The sequence below is a fragment of the Copadichromis virginalis genome, linkage group LG23 (assembly GCF_057382275.1).
Source record: "Copadichromis virginalis isolate Kocher_CV1m ecotype Utaka linkage group LG23, C_Virginalis_male_GT1.1, whole genome shotgun sequence".
Taxonomy (NCBI): domain Eukaryota; kingdom Metazoa; phylum Chordata; class Actinopteri; order Cichliformes; family Cichlidae; genus Copadichromis; species Copadichromis virginalis.
In genome coordinates, this window is record NC_140639.1 from 3,806,264 (window position 1) to 3,823,128 (window position 16,865).

The 16,865-nt window shown below is 40.5% G+C and overlaps 1 protein-coding gene across 6 annotated transcripts; it reads left to right on the forward strand.

Moving 5' to 3' along the window:
- Positions 1 to 82: 82 nt before the first annotated feature.
- shc2 (SHC (Src homology 2 domain containing) transforming protein 2) lies at positions 83 to 16,785 on the forward strand. 6 transcript variants are annotated; one of them, XM_085448628.1, is made up of 14 exons: positions 83 to 1,170; positions 2,842 to 3,652; positions 6,736 to 6,806; positions 8,991 to 9,051; positions 9,280 to 9,399; positions 10,041 to 10,094; positions 10,260 to 10,311; positions 10,954 to 11,080; positions 12,042 to 12,222; positions 12,851 to 12,947; positions 13,585 to 13,764; positions 13,975 to 14,315; positions 14,422 to 14,573; positions 14,843 to 16,785. In XM_085448628.1, the coding sequence occupies exons 2-13, from the start codon at positions 2,885 to 2,887 to the stop codon at positions 14,548 to 14,550; spliced, it is 2,181 nt and encodes a 726-aa protein (XP_085304754.1). In that variant the 5' UTR covers positions 83 to 1,170; positions 2,842 to 2,884; the 3' UTR covers positions 14,551 to 14,573; positions 14,843 to 16,785. The 6 variants fall into 6 exon arrangements, with proteins under 6 accessions (XP_085304754.1, XP_085304756.1, XP_085304753.1 ...); XM_085448630.1 differs by having other exon boundaries at positions 3,392 to 3,652; XM_085448627.1 differs by having other exon boundaries at positions 83 to 408; positions 1,120 to 3,652.
- The last annotated feature ends 80 nt before the right edge of the window (positions 16,786 to 16,865 follow it).

Sequence of the window (16,865 nt, forward strand, 5' to 3'; positions counted from 1 at the left end):
CTCCCCTGATTGGTCAAAGCAGCAGCACGCGGACTTAACAGGATCGTCTATTCAAAGAAAGATGACTCCCTCCGCAAGGAAAACACAAGCCTTGAGGCGAAGCGCTATCGCGATAGAATTTGTACATTTAACGGTATATTAGGAATGGCTATATATAAGATTAAAAAAAAAATACGTTTTTGATTTTTTAAACCCAAGGTTTGTGTTGTATTTTGAAAAGTTTGTGGTCGTTTTGTCAGATATGTTGAGAAGTTGACACAGTAAAAGATCTTCGGCTCTCAATTATCTCTGCTACGTAGTTGATCTTCTGCAAGAGAGGACTTTTGACGTAGACGAGCCGACAACGGAGGGTAAACTTTCAGGAGAAAAGTACACAGGGTTGGCGATGTATCCACTGGGGGTGAAATCGTATGTATGATTCACTTCTATACTTTCTGTTCGACCTGTGGTGTATTCACAACAGCATGGGAATATTACGGAGCCCCGCAGAACACTTAGCATGACTACATACATTTTATTATTTTTAAAAAGCACTTTTGTCATAGAACACTGAAAGTGAATATGGCAAAAATATTTAGAAAAGCATCCATCAGCATTATCAGTAAGTGATTAAACAGTACAGTCAAGATGCAGGTCGTTTACACCCAACTTTCATAGCCAAATTTTATATATATGTTTTGTATAAATAGCATTATATTCTCAGTCTACTAACTTACTGCGAACTCATTTTACATTTTAACCAAATAACAGCTTAAATTTTCTGTGCTGCAGGTACCTTATGACGTTTTGTTGTATTAGGTTGTGTCAGTGGCTGCTAATGAGTGGTGTGTTATTCAGAGCAGGATTTGTTCCACTTGTATATGTAAATTCATGAGGTAAATCCGTTGACTCTTGAAATACAGAGAAAAAAAATGTGTGAATTAAATTGGAATTGGTATCATTTGTAGAATGAAAGTGGAAGTAAGAGTTTGAGGAAATAACATGAACACTTTAATTTTATACATGACACTCAAGTGTTTTGCCAGGGAAAATGGGGAACAGAAAATACCGAGAAAGGCTACTGCATCTGTCAACATGCATCGATTACATCTGGTTTATCAGTAACTTTTTATACTCTAGCAAACAACCACTGCAGTGGTCATGTAGCAGCTTTCTCAGAGCCTGACACAGGTAAGATCCATGCTTCTTTCTAACTTTAAGATTGCAAATGTGTCAGTCGCATGCCTGTATAATCTATTATCTTGTTACTATTGTTCTGAATGAATTGGGCTGTAGTTTGTTTACTGTAGTTGTTGGTGTTGGATAAATGCCATGGTCTCCAGGTTCTCCAGATTCTCTGAAGCGCTGTAGAAATCCTGTGAATTACAGACCTTTCTTCAGCTTTTTGGCATGACAGAGTGTTGGGTTAGACACAATATATTTCTAGAAACTTGTTTTGGGGAATAGGTTTTCCTTCTGTCTTCTGTGTCAGTATCCTTTTTACTACTGTACCTGTTTACGTGATTCGACTGAAAATCATCGTTTAACTCGCTTTATGTTTCTCACAGAGAATCCTGACTCCTGATGCGTACCTTCTGTTGCCTTTGTGTAAGACGGAGGAATGCAGTTGTGAGAGAGAAGCAGGAAAGAGGTTGAACGGGGGAAAGGGAAAAAGAGAGAGCAGCTAAAAGGATCTTGCTGAGATTGCTGATTGTTCTCTTGGGAGACGGTTGGGAGGGAGATGGGAAGGGAATTTAGGCAGATGGAATAGGGTGGATGTTTTTAGAGATGTAGTCCCTTAGGAGAGTGGCTGCATTGTTTTCTTTGTGAAGTCTTTGCCTATAACCAGGATCAATTATAAGCATACATCAAATCATACAAAATTCACTTTAACTAAATGGACAGGAAATTTTCTGATATTCATCAACATCCAAACTCAATACCCTAAATATTTTAACTTTATATCTCAATTTAGCTAGTTCTAGAGCTTTGTTCTTCTGTTGCTGTACATTTGTGTTATTTGTTTTTATGCGATTTACAGTAGTGTTGGTTACTTTTTGAACATGTGAATTTAAATTAAGGACATTATTTTGTGTTAGTTATCAAAATGCAGAGACAGTTGAAATACAGAAGGCATAGATAAAAAATAAACAGAAAATCCATAGATAAGAAAAATTCCAAATGATAATGAACTGACAATGGATGGGCAAGATGCTTCGGATGTTTCCAGCCTCTCGCCCAGTGTTAGCTGGGATCCCAGCTGGTTAAGTGGTTAAGTGGATGGATATATCGTTTTATTTCAGTCATATTTTTACCGTCTTAAAAGCAATGCAGCCTTTTTTATAATCTTAATATCACTGTTTTTTTTATTGTCGGAGGTCAAATGCTGGCATAGAGTTCATTTGAGGAGTAGATTCCAAAATGTAATGATTACTGGCTCCAATTACTGCCTTGCTGAATGTACTTTATGTAGAAACACAGGTGCTCTGTAGTGTCAATGTGTACGTGTGTCTGGGAGCCGGGTGGTTCAGGCAGATGTGTTTTGGCTAATACAGTCTGAGAGCAGCTGGGCAGGGCTAATAGACCAATGACATCATCCAAAGAGAGAGAGAAGAGAGAGAGCAAGACTGGGAGCACAGCTTGCCTAAGGCAGGGAGAGGGAGCGGGGCAGCTCAGTGAGGAGAGCAGCATGAGAGCGGGACAGTGTGTGTGTGTGAACGGGAGAGGACCAGACAGCATTCAGTTGACTTTGACAAGGATATAAGACCAACAAGATTTTCCTGCTAGTTTTCTCCTCCTCCTTCTTTGCACCTTTCCCCCTCCCCTTCCCCCCTTTCCCCTTTTTCTTCCATCCTGTGGCAGTTATCCCCACTCACAGGTCCTGCTTCAGGCGGCTACTCCGGGCATGCTCCTTAAGCCAAAGTATGACCGCTTTCGCAATGAGTCTGTGACCTCCTCCGACGACCTAATGCAGAGCTTAGCCATGAGCGGCAAAGTTGTGGCCACACCAGTGGTTCCCTCCTCCACGCCAAGCCTTCCTCTGCCTCCTTTGCCTCCCCTGGATCCCAGTGCCAGGTCCTCCTCTTCTGCTGGGGCTATGGCCTTGGCCGACTCTCCTTGCCTGGATGGGGAACAAGATGCCACGACAACCTTCTGCATGCTCATTCCTAAGATGCCTCAGTGGAAATTCTCCAACTCCCTGCTTAGCCGGAGTCCATCCAACTCCAGTTCCAGCTCCAATTCTAGCAAGGACTCGGGCAAGACAGCGGCAGCTACTTCCCAGGCCTCTGTCACGTCTTCTTCATCATCACACAGGCCCGGTGGTGGAGCCTCAGCCAGTGGCCCAGTGGCGAGCCTTGCAGCAGTGCTTAACTCCTGTGACCCGGTGTGTGTCACTCCTTGTTCCCTACAGGCCATTCGGGGGCAGCGAGCAGTAGCAGCGGCAAATTCTGCCAGTCCAGGGGGGCACGTATTTGGAGCCGCAGAGGTCATGGCGAGCCCCGGTGGCTCCAGCAACTTCAGATCGGGAATGACGCGCAGCACAAGGGTCGAAGGCATGTGGCTTGGGGGAGAGGACTTCAACCAGAAGGGCAGCTTCATCCACAAACCCTCTCAAGGCTGGCTGCACCCTGACAAGAAGATAGTAGGACAAGGAGCGTCCTACATTGTCAGGGTAAGCTAGCTGGCACTTTTTTATTTTCTTCAAAGAAATAAAAAACAACCAAAGGAAATATGCAGTAACTTTTTTCAGGTGCTCATCAATGAGTAAAGAGAACAAGATAATTGCAGAATATTAAATATATGACCCCACTTAAATATTCTCTGTCTGACTGCACAGAAGACAAAAGGACACCTCACTATCAGGCAGTTTGTTATGCAGCTCATGTGGGAAGACTGGGGAACACATAATTTAATCCAGATAGATGGCTGAGCGTTGCTCATTGGGAGACAGCATGCAGGCGTCAGGGTGGAGAGAGATAAACCATGAAATTATGTGTACAGACTGTAGAAAGGATTGTGGTTCAGCTGCACTGTTTACCAAAGGTAGAATTTATCATACTGTACTTAAACAATGAGAATCTGTATTTATAGAGCTTGTAACTTAGGTCTGATTGTAAGCTCCCACTGCAAGCTTGTGGGAGTGGTTGCTCTTTGTTTTGTTTCGGGATTGTTTACGTTCTTGTGTGCAATGAATTATTATGATTTTACCCATAAAATGTTATTTACAGCATCTCAGCATAGTCGATACCAAATGTTTATTTCATTATCATGAAAATATGCTCAATAAAGCTTTTTTATTATTCTGTAAATTTGTATCAAAATAAACTGATACATATAGAAATGAATGTGATCATTTCAAATGATATAGATAAATCTGAGTTTCAAAGAAATCTTGTTCTCAATCCGAGCTCGCTGTGTTTACAAAGGGCTACCAGCCTGAGCAGAATGCTCGATGTCCCCTCAGCAATCCCCCATAACTGTTCACCTCTGCCCCTGTGCTCTCCTCCTCCTCAAACTAATGACATGACTCTTGATTAGCCCAGACTGGGGCCCAAGCACGCTTTCTAATAACATTATACAGGCACCATTCATTCCCATATTCAATTACATTTAATCACAGTCATTTGCATCATATGATGTGGACGAGGATGGTTGGATCTGTATGGGAGCAGTCCAAATGTCGATTACATATGAGCTCTCACAGCCAGGAAGGGCTTTCTGAAATGGATAACAAGTGCTCTTTTCATATCTGACTCATAATCATATTAATGATGGGACCAGGCTTTTAACAGCTTGTTGTTGTCATCAGAAAATGCCCTCTGACTATTGCAGATGACCTGAAAGAGCCAGTGTTTGAACGTGTTTCACGCCTCTTAACGTAGTACTTCAGGAGACATGTATGTGCAGCATGCATTTCAATGGGAAATCTATGCAGGGAGGCGTAGTCTCTGCATGTATTAGTGTCAGAGTGATGGTTGATTTCTGCTGCACCTTGCCATTTTTAAGCAGCACGGCCACTATGCTGAGCGACTCTCATTCTCTCACTCACATATTCATACATATCCACTCCTCTGCTGGGAAAGACACAAATCAGATTTTTAGCAATGCTCTTACTCGCTCTCTCTCCCTCTCTCTCGCTGCATAGCCACGTCGAGATCTGTGTCTGGCCTGCATCTGCCGCCTCTGCTAGTCAGGATTTTGCACCGACCATCAAAACACCGCTTCTGCTAAATCATTTGCAGAGAGAGAGACAAACTGTTTCTATTTTGTGTTTTTCACTTATTTCACTATCAAAGCGAAGCATAAATATTTGCAATGTGATTGCCTGTTGCTAATTGATGCAGTTTCTAGAAGGGTCCGTAGACTTGAGTTGTTGTAATTTTACTGTCATATATTTTTGAATATGCTCTGCGTAGTGTGCAGTTAACCAGGAATAGAGAGTAACTAATCACATACTTTTATCTGATCATCCTTTACTACATGGCTGTTGTTTTGTTGTAAAATCTGATCACATTGGCTAATAAACTTCTTTTGGAAATCTTTTACAGTGACAAACGATATAATTTGGCAATTATTTATGTCAAAGGCAGCCGCTACAGCAAAACACGGCTAAAGAGGACATGCTAATGTTATTAAATTTCTAAGGAATGTGTCTTGGAAAGTCTACGTCCCTGTAGTCATAGCAATAGTGTGCAAGAGACTTGGCCAAAAGGACAAGAGTGCAGATAGGGTGATAGAAGTAGGGATGTTGCATCAGTAGATTGAGTTTGTGACAATGGAAGCATTGGCAGAGAGAGGGAAAGAAAAAAGAGAGGGACAATTTCTCTGATGGAAGACGTCCCTCATGTCCAAATCTTGTTAGTGAGCTCGTTATGTTCTCTGGCTCAGAGGTCCCACTCTGTTTCTCTCTCCGTCTCTCCAAATAAGTTTCACAAAGAGCTGTGCTTTACATCCCCAATGCAATGTGCTGCATTTAAGATGAGTGTCACATGTTTTTAAGGAGGCTGCGATTCAATCAGTGTAGCAAAAAACACAGGAAAAAATGTTAATTATTAATATTCAATGTTGCATCTGTTGTTTTTACGTATTCATGGGTTTATTTACCTATGCAGCAGGAATGTGGTAGATGGTAGAAGCTTTTTTAAATGAGTTATTATCTCCGAGTTGGTTTTTAGAGACTGATTATGGCAGGCAAACAAATGCCAAGCAATTCGTTCACCACTTCATCTTTTCATGATAACCACACAGATATGCAAATAAGATGTAGAGGGCGTACTCACATGCTGATTGTTTACGCAAACACACTCACATCCCCCAGAGGGCTGAGAAGCTGCAGTTTATCCATGATTTGGAGCTCTGAGTGCTGCTAATCTAGTCACAGTGCCATTAGCACCCCAACCTGACAGGCATTAGGAAGCTGCTCAGCTGGGACCTTCCCACTGGAGGACACTACATTAATGGGCTATATGAGGATTTGATTTAGATTACTGTTGAAAGTAATCACATGTACCAACAGAGTATAGTCTATTGTGAACGTAACATCTCTTTCTGGAAGTGTTGTGGTGTAGTTAAAAATACAAACTTAATTTAAATGCAGCGCATGTTTATAGTTCTGTATTTTTGAATAGTTTCATTCAATTATCTTTTCAGATCATAAAACATATTTGAACATATCATGAGTTTATTTTTAAATTAAAAATAAGGTATTTAACTTAGATTTTAATGATTTTTCTCCCTTTGGTTTTTTCTTTACAGTACATGGGATGCATTGAGGTGCTGAAATCAATGCGATCCCTGGACTTCACCACACGCACTCAAGTGACAAGGTAAGCTGGTAACCGTCATATCTGACAGTGTAGATGTGTAGTATTAATTGAAGTGTGAAGAGTTTTTTTTAAATATATATATATATACTATATATAAATACTTTTGCTTTAGCATGGCCAATAGATTTACACTTGTCACATTAGTCTTTTTTGATCAAGAGCCACAACTTTGAATTTCAAGTTTACGTTGCAGTGGAGCTGTCCAATAACTCATGCACTTGCAAGAACTACATGCATGAAGACAGCAGTTATAGTGTGGGACTGTTAAGAGATAAACAGAGCTGCTGTATTTGTGTTCACTGGCATCAAAGGCCAGAAGGTTACACATTAAACTATGCCTCAGGGCCTTACTATGTCTGTGTCTTGGTGTTTTTATGCCCTACACGTCATGTTATTGTTATAAAAACAGGGTTTTTTGCAGTCCTCAACCTCATGGGAGAAGTCCTTTTCCCCACTCCCTCCCTGTCTGCCTCGCTCTCTGTCTCTCACCCTCTCCTCTCTCCTGCACAATCGATCGGCAGTAATCTGAGCCCACCGTGCATCCGAGGCTTAAGTGCAGGGGGGAGGAGGTAGCAGAGATGGAGTGATGGAGAGGGAGATCTATTATTGATGATGTTCGTTAATGACTGTAGAAAGCTGCAGTGGTCCCCATGAACGCACCCTGCTGGATAATGTCTGCGGCTGTAACTTCTTGAGGGGGGAGGAGGAGGAGGAGGAGGAAGATGTCCAAAACAAAGCAGCAAAACAAAATGTTTGCACTGGGAGTAGCCATAGAGAGTAAGATGGCTATGTCTGGTCTTGTTTTTATGTGACTGACTGAGTCATGATTATTTCCAGCAATGATGAATGTTTTTTGTTTGCATTCCTGTCGTGGTTGATTTTAAAGTCCCATTTAAGTGTGTTTACCCCTCGGTCAAGGTCAGAGGGGCCCTTTTCACCTAGTAGCTCACATAAGGCATTTTTTAAAAATTCAAAATAGGTTCAAGTCCTCCATGATGCTAACAACACAAGGCTTTTGTTCCTGGGTCTTTCCTTACTTTGTTTGCCAAAGTCGTGATATGTGTGTATGTGAATTGCTGGATATCATTTAAAGGCAGCACAGTAAGGGCTTACATATCCATTCAGAACAGGCCATTCTTCAGCTTCCTGACTTATACACAACTTGATTTAGTCCTGGAAGACCACAACGAAACAGTCAGTAGCTTCCAGTATTTCAAAAATGTAATTCAGCTCCAGGATTTAAAGAAGGTGCTTTCTCTTAACAGTCCTCTCTGTGTTTTTTGCCGTTTAACTGCAAAATGAGTGAAACGAGGTGCAGCATTTTATTGTAGTCGAAAACAACAGCTCATCTCTCCCCCCCTCCTCTGTCTCCTCCTCCTCCTCCCTCTGCTCTCTCATCAGCATGAGTCATTCGAACATTGTGGTGTTTTTCAAAAATCCCTGAGAAGACTTTTACTCGAGATGGGGCCCGGGACGCTGCTTTTTAAATATTTACGAGCCACTTGATAGGGGCAGCTAGGTTCTTGATTGTTCCCACTGTCCCCTGGCAGAGAGCGTGTGAGCTCCCGCCTCAAATCCACTTTATGGCTCAGCCGTGCCATCATGCTCACACAGGGACAGACCCTTTAAATGCCCATTAGGCAGTCATTCCCAGGAGTTATATCAGTTTTATCGCCAACTTGTAACAAATGTGCAGGGAGAATTGCACTGCAGAAAATAAATGCTAATGCTAATGCCCTAAAGAGGTCTTATACACTATTTACTTTTTATTTTCTTCATCTGATGCTGTTTATTCTCCCATAGAATTTAAATTCCCAAATTATTCATCAACAGATGAATGCTGTTATTGTTTTCTTTCTCGGGTTAACATTTCCAACATTAATGGATAAGAATGTTGTGACTTTCTTATCTATTTTCGTGACCTTTGAACTACGATTTGCCTACGACCTATGGGCTTGTTTGGAGGAAGGGAAAACGTCTGTTCATGTTTAACCTAACGTTTTCCATTGCTGTGGGGCGGCGTTTTGTGTTGTGACTCAGTTTTCTGTATTTTTGCACAGACAACACAAGTCCATATGATTTATACGTTATATAATATTATTATTATTACAAATGGCTGATAATCAGTGACCAGTATATTCGTCTTTAGTCTGATCTGAAATCTTTCTTCATGTTTCTCTTTAGGGAAGCCATCAACAGACTGTGCGAAGCTGTGCCAGGTGGAAAGGGGGCTTGGAGGAAGAAGGTTAACAGTAATTTATAATTCTAACATACATGCAGTACTTTTGACAAGCAGTCAATAGTAATTTTATATACACACAAGATGTATTAAAATAACAACAAAGGGTAGAAAGGACTGCTGCTGCTCCATGCGGCTGTTTTTCTGGTAACTAATATACAGTATGACATTTTTATCTGTATCTACAACTGAAGCTATATAACTGTAATTTTCATCGTATCCTTTATTTTGTAGGTTCCAAACAAAGCTCTGCAGTCAGTCATGGGGAAGAGTAACCTACGATTTGCAGGCATGAGCATCGCAGTCAATATTTCCATCGATGGTATTAATCTGCTCATTCCTACCACACGACAGGTTAGCTGATACTTAATTAAGGTGGCGAATGTACTTGCATGACCACAATGTGATTAAGACCTTTATAATGTGCCAGCTATTATTTTTGCATTTTTCTTTATTCCTATAGCTTAGCTTTACATTGACGTTAGCATATTTTCTCTTAACTGTTAATCACTGGGTAAAATATGTGCGAAATCACTGATGAGATAAAAAAAAATTCTTTGTTGGAAGTTTGTAGTGAACAATTTTACACTCCTATGTGAATATTATAAATAAATACCACTTTTGTGAGGTACAGAGTCAAACCTTTAACCTTTAATTGGGACTTTGCCCAGTTGTCCATTATGTGTAGATACAACAGGTTCATCGCTGGATTTAGGTGCCTTTTTTATGCTTGAATGAGTAATAGGCCAGAGTTAGGTGGCTAAACAAACAAACAAAAACATGAAAACAGTTAAAAAGCAGCCAATGTCCAAAGAAAAACTTTGAAAGATTTTCAGAAAACCTGGAGGGCTGTTGCTCAAGACCACTTTATAAGAATTCAAAGAAATTTTAGCTCCTTGGAAGCAAAATATGAAGAAATGAGGGGTGGGTCAAAACTTTTACACAGTACTGTACATTCATTGACAAAATAACGAATGGCTTCCTTTCTCTTTCAGGTGATAGCTCATCATCCCTTGCAGTCCATCTCATTTGCCTCTGGGGGAGACACAGTGAGTGCAGCATTTAACATTTACTCTCCATTAAATTGTTGGAATGAACATTTTGCCTATGCAAACATGTATGACTTGAATTAATCGTTAACAGTCTCGAGCTTCAAAAATTACTGATGGTTTTGATTTATCGAGCTGATTTTCCCCCAAACTGATATGTTGCAGGACACACCTGATTATGTTGCATATGTGTCCAAAGACCCAGTGAATCAGAGAGGTATGTTCTAAAAAGGTTCCCTTTCTCCTTCCATACATTTTGCCACTAGACAAACACGTTTATTTTGTAAGGCAAAATAAGTTGCATTAGAAAATAATGTCTGTTGTCTTTTTTACTGTGGATTATAACATTACTATTGCGATATCTATAGACATTTTTTCTTAAAAATGCTTTGATTCCACCTCTAACTGTATTATGTGGTCTGTCTGTGGCTTAATTACAATTATTATGGGTTTAGGGTGGGTGAGACTGTAACAATAACAGTACAAAATCATTTAAAAACAATATTTTATTAACAATATTGATGATTTGATTTTATCATTTGCATTGTAAACATTAGTATTTCATTTTTAAACATCACAATTATTTAAAAAAAACTAAAGTATATAAAATGTGGTAATATGCCGGTGTCGTAAACCAGTATTGTTATAAAATATCAGCCTATTGCACCACAAAATATACTTTGTTGGAAATTAAATAGCTAATAAACATTGTGTTTGCTGATGTCTTAAAAAATATTAATATTTTAAAAATCCACATATGTAGAAGCCAATAAACTATTGGCTCATTGCTGTACCGGGAGTTTGAATAGCTCGTGGCAACTTTTTAACTCCTCACTCTCTCTCTCTCTTTTTCTTTCAGCATGTCATATCCTGGAGTGCTCAGATGGTTTAGCCCAAAGTGTCATCAGTACCCTCGGCCAAGCCTTCGAGCTGCAGTTCAAACAGTATCTGCACAGTCCACCAAAAACCATGACATCTGTGGAGAGGTAACAGAAAGTCCTGCCACTTCTCACGTACTTAACTGGATAAAAAAAGATGTTAAGAGTTGTTGTTACTCTCCTTAAAATCAGTGACATCGGTGAAGCGGTGGGATAGTGACTCATAAATTATCCCAACGTGTCAAATAGAAAAATCTAGTATGTTGACTTCATGTAACAAAAGCACCAAAAAAACACTTCAGTTTAAGACTCCCAGGACTGTATACATCCCAAGCATTCTTACCAGCAGCTGTCAGACTCTATAATGCAGCTTAACACTCTTTTGGTCATCTTACTCACCAGCTTGTTTGTTTACTGCACATTTTATACATATCTCTGTACAATTTTTATATTTTTCTATACATATTCTGTACATTGTTACCTGTATATACCTGTATATACGAACCTCGGTTGCTTGTGTCTTCCTTTTATATTTTACTTTCACTTGCTGTAAGAGCTCTGTAACACCGAAATTTCTCATCCGTGGGATAATAAAGGTTTATTCTATTCTAAGCATCCAGCAGAAAGAGCTTAGCCACCACCAACCTGATCTAGTTTAGAGTTCTCAGATTTCTTTCTTATTTATTACAAGGAGATGTGATACTTTGTTCTTGTATTTCTTCAAAATCAGTCTTACAGTGTTGTAAATACATAGATTTTCTCACACATGAGATGCTACCGCAGCGATGCCACTGCAGTCACCAGAATAAGTCCAGACAAGCAGTTTGTTTCTTCCTGGTTTCAAATAAACATCTTCTCAATTTCGGATGTGGAGATGTTACTTGATCAGAACAAATCAATTTAACAACGCTGATTTCCTCCTCAAATTAATGCTGTAGCGTTAACATCATTATAGAAATGAATACATAATCATATTTGGAAGTCGTGGTTAAAATACAGTTTTTTGCTGTCTTTATTTGGACATGTAGTTCTGTTGTCAGACTTACACTCACAGTATATTTCTCCTTAGGTCTGCCAGGACAGAAGAACCAATTTGGAGGGATGATGAGGACTTCTCTGAGCCGGATTACTATAACCGTATTCCAGGGAAGGAGCCTCCTGTTGGAGGTGTGGTAGACTCCAGACTCAGGCCCAGTGGAACCCTCATTGGTCACATGCACACTCAACCACAGAGCAAGACAGCAGCTCAGGTGAGTGTCCTGACATGGCTATAGAAATACTGTTAAATCAGGCTCTGCATGTTGTAGCTCTACTGTAGCTGAATCCAGTTTTGAGGTAATTGCATATTGTGTATTTATATTTTTCTATTTGTACGGTGTATTTCTGCTTCTCCAAATTTCATCGAGAAGACCTCCGGTGCATTTTTGTGTAAAACTGTAAAACCTGCATGCTTGCACTACAGACTAAACTAAAACATCTGGTCATTATCATGAAGTATTGGATTAATGTTTCGAACAGAACTCTCTGACATCTCCCTCGTGAACTGGTGACTGATGTGTTTTCATGCTCCTGCCTCATATTGTTACATGGAATTAAAGCATAGGATCATGAAAATATACTCCATAACTGTGCCTGCAGCATAATTGCCTAAGACAAATACGATTACACGAAGAGCATTGGGTTCTCTGTAGCCTATCAGGTGAAAGGACCCATTGCCCCCTTTGTTGCAACTTGTTCACAACAGGGTGACATGCTGCAGCTAATGTTTCAAATAGAGTGCTTCGAAACTACATTATGCAGGGACACGAGATGAGAGTTCTTGGTTATACAGATCCAGATGTATTTAGGTTGTGTTCTTGTGGTGTGATTATGTGTTAGCAGATGAGCTCACCAGCCAGGAGAGATCAAGCATCTCACCAGCCTGGTCAGCTGTGTTATGAGCTTCACTGGGACACGGAGACAACCTGCAGCTCAGGTGAGACATCCTGTGGCAGGGAGCAGCTGTAACAGCTAAAACATTGTGACCTTTTAGATTAGTTTTTATAATACAGTTGTTATATAGAGGTGATGTACTTAACTGGGGGGATTTCAAACAGGTTTTTAAATGAAGGATTTTTTTTTTTTAAATATATGAGTTGCAACGTTTTCTAGTCACATACTAAACAATGAGGATTGTCAGATTTGTTTTGTGTATATATTTATGTTAAATTGTCTCTGAAGGAGGTTAGTTGTTTTTTTTCCATCCTTATTGTATTACAAAGCTAATCATCACAGTTCTCATTGCCTGAGGGAGCTCAGCGTTTGCCCTCTTAATTAACAGAAATAGGATCTTGGCATTTTTAATAAGGCCCCCTTCATACTTCATATTGTTTATCATCTTTAACTAGACTGATGCTAGGAGGATGATCAAGATAGGTACGACAATTAACTTTTTCCTTTCAAAAATATAGAAAATAATAGTTAGACTTTTAGTAGTTGGAAATTTTAAGTGACATTTTGTGATTTTTTTTTCTTTTATATAATCAGTTGTTTCCGTTAGCAGCAAACAGTGCTGTAGCACGGGGCAGAAACTAGTGAATGAAACGCATTTTGTGCGCACCTTTCTGTCTTAGGTCTGACATCAGATGGTTATTTGTGTGCTGACGGTCAGCCTCCAGGCAGCAGAGACTATGAGGAGCATCAATATGTTAACACCCAGAGTCTGGAAAACCTGGATTCACTCACTCAGGGTCCTGATGGGCACAGAGGCACCAGGGCACCAGAGAGTCCCAAAAAGGATCTCTTTGACATGAGTAAGTCCCTGCCTATGACATCTTCGGACATATATATAACAGAACGACAGCCAGACTTTCTCTCAAATGTTTGATTCCCACCAGATTCCCTTTTTGACACCGTCCTTTTACGATTATCCACGGATCTTTTACTAGTTAGGCAGACCACTACACTATGAGGAAACAACAAAACCTTGTGAAACATCTCAAGCGCCTTTGTCGTCTCTGTAGGGCCCTTTGAGGATGCCCTGAAACTCCATGAGGCCTGTGGTGTTGGGTCCACTATATCTGGAGGCTCTGGTGCTGAGGGAGGAGTGGGAGGTGGTCGGGTGTTGGAGGATCAGTGGCCCAGCCCTCCACGACGCAGAGCCCCCGTTGCTCCAAATGAGGAGCAGCTTCGCCGTGAGCCCTGGTACCACAGCCGGATGAGCCGGCGAGACGCAGAAAAACTCCTGAGCCGGGACGGAGATTTTCTGGTAAGGGAGAGCACTACCAATCCTGGCCAGTATGTGCTAAGCGGCCTGCACCGTGGCCTCCCTAAACACTTACTGCTAGTGGACCCTGAAGGAGTGGTGAGTCTCTTAAGAAGTAGTTTCAATAAATCACACTGCTTATTTGTTTTGTTATGAAGTTACACTGGTGTACTCCTTTTGTTTTGCTTTTCCCTTCAAAAAAAAGGTCCGGACCAAAGACATGTTATTTGAGAGCATAACCCACCTCGTCTCGTTTCACCTGAAGAATGAGCTGCCTATTGTAGCAGCAGAGAGTGAGCTTCATCTCAAACGGGGTGTGAGGAGGAAGCAGTGAATTACCTGGACCTGTGTGGGACTGTAAGATAGCAGTATACACTATGGACTTTTCAAACCAGATACATGAATAATTTAAGGGATTATAATGCAGACGTAAAGCAAGGAGTGCATGCTAACATTATCATTTTAAAAAGCATTGCTATTTCTTTACATTGTTGAGGTGTTCAATTTGTCTTTAACTGCAAAGGGGAGGTTCACATTTTAGCATGTAGATTATTTAGATTCACACACTTGGTTACAATAGATCTAAGTAGAAATAATGTAGTATTTCTTTCTCTCTCGTTCTACAGTGCTAAATTCCTATGTGCCCATACAAATCACATAAAAACTGAATCTAGGACTCATTATGGGATGATTTTTCAACGGGAAGAAAGAATATCAGCAATACTTTCTTTCCATGGACAATCCTTCTAAGGAGTCTGCAGTATCTGATATATCCCTGTACTTCTGCTTGTTGACTACCAGGATAAACCAAATATCCCTCATCTGTCATAAACTCCTCAGCATGCAGTTATTAAGCTAACAAACCAACCAGGATCCACAGTCTGTGCTGTGCCCGAGCTGGATAATCACCAACCGAGGTCAAAAATTAAACTGACAACCTGTCTGGAGAGGAGCCAACCTCAGGAAATCACAAAAGGATTTAATGCACAGTGAAGAAAAGCCTGTAATTGTGAAGTTCTTCCTTTAAACCACAACTTGCATGACTAGTAAGTCACAGGTTATTCAAATCAACCAGTTGTGGGAATCACCAGAACAAACTGTCACTAATTTTCTGGTGCACCAAAAAATTCAAAACAAGATGTCCAGTTCGTCCAGTAGTTCATCTCGGTACAAATGCAGGAAATGAAAATTCTGCAACTGTTTAGAATGTAAAGACTGTTAAATGCTCATGTTCAAGGTCTGCAGTATCTGAATTTATAACAGCCACAAAGCCTTTATTGTTTCTCTGAGCTATTTTAAGCCTCACATGCATCAAAAAAAAGCATAATCATGATACACCGATTAGCCCCAACATTAAAACCACTGACAGGTGAAGCGCACATCACTGATTTACCTGGGAAACATTGGGTCCTGGCATTCAAGTGGAAGCTATCTCGAGACATCAACCACATAAACAAGTTCCAAGTAACAGCAACCTCAAGTGCTTTCCTCAGGAACAGTTGCAGAACATGACAAACAGTGCAAGCTGTTGAAACAGCCCGCCTCCCTGCAGGTTCTGTTTTCGGCCACAAGATGGGCCAGAACAAGCCAATCCACTGCACCGACTCCATGCAAAGAGCCAGACAACACGGCGCACCCCAAAACATCACCTGTCGCTGCACCGATCGGTCAGAGCCGTTTAGGTGGAACAAGCGGGATCTACACAATGGATGCTTTTAATGTGGCTTTAGTGTATTTATCAGTGCAGTGGAGATCGATACATTGTCCTGACTGAGAAGTTTGATCACATTTGCTATTAAATCTGCTATTTGTGCTGTTTGTAAGGGCTGTTCATTATTTTAGGAAGTCATGTGTGGTAAAAACTCCTCCGCATTAATGCTCAGTATAGCCATGCCCGTTCTCCCCAGCCTCCCCCACTTCAGTGCCTTAATAACTACACTGACAGGCGTTTGTGTCAGCGTGTATATAATGTGCATTTATGCTCTTGTTGCAAAAGAACAGTTTTCTTGCCACGCCAATGAGTAAATGAACAAACTTCAGGATGATTCAAAGTTGTGTACATGTAAACAGTAATGGAAGCTGCTCTTGTTTTGGGGTGAATGAGTAATACTGTCTATGATGGTCTTAAATGTTATCGTCTTATATGTGTGTCCCTCAGAGTTTTTAAGTCAGAGGTCAGTCATAGACATGTTAAAGAAGGAGCTTAATTTTTCCCAGCTCAGGGAAGTGCATCACTTTATTGTCCTTATTCCCTGTCTGTACATTTTACTGACTTGCTGGGTTTTTTTTTTTGCTCCACAGCGTTTCATTCCCAGTTTTGACACTGTAATACTTTAAAATTATTTTGTCTGCTTTCTGCCCTTTTCCCCCTCTCTGTTCTTGGCTACTTAAGTTTAATCAGGCCCTCCTTTGTTCTTAGCCTCATAAATGCACATAAAGATGAGGTAAACTTCAACAGTTTTTTTGCGAGATCCAGATCATTGTCATTCTTTTGTATCTCCCCTCAGGAATTTCCTGGACCTTTTCTTCTATGATTAACTGACTGACCTTTTGTTAATAAAATGTATTAAAAAAAGGTGGGTTGTCATTTGTGAGCATAAGTTTAACCATCTAACCAACAAGCAAAAGATCCATGTTTAGATCCCACCT

Bases quoted from the DNA above. Each gene is read 5' to 3' on its own strand.
- shc2 (XM_085448628.1), top strand. From the start codon at position 2,885: ATGCTCCTTAAGCCAAAGTATGACCGCTTTCGCAATGAGTCTGTGACC. The intron at 3,653-6,735 runs GTAAGCTAGCTG...TTTTCTTTACAG, and splicing joins GAGCGTCCTACATTGTCAGG to TACATGGGATGCATTGAGGT. The intron at 13,765-13,974 runs GTAAGTCCCTGC...TCGTCTCTGTAG, and splicing joins AAAGGATCTCTTTGACATGA to GGCCCTTTGAGGATGCCCTG.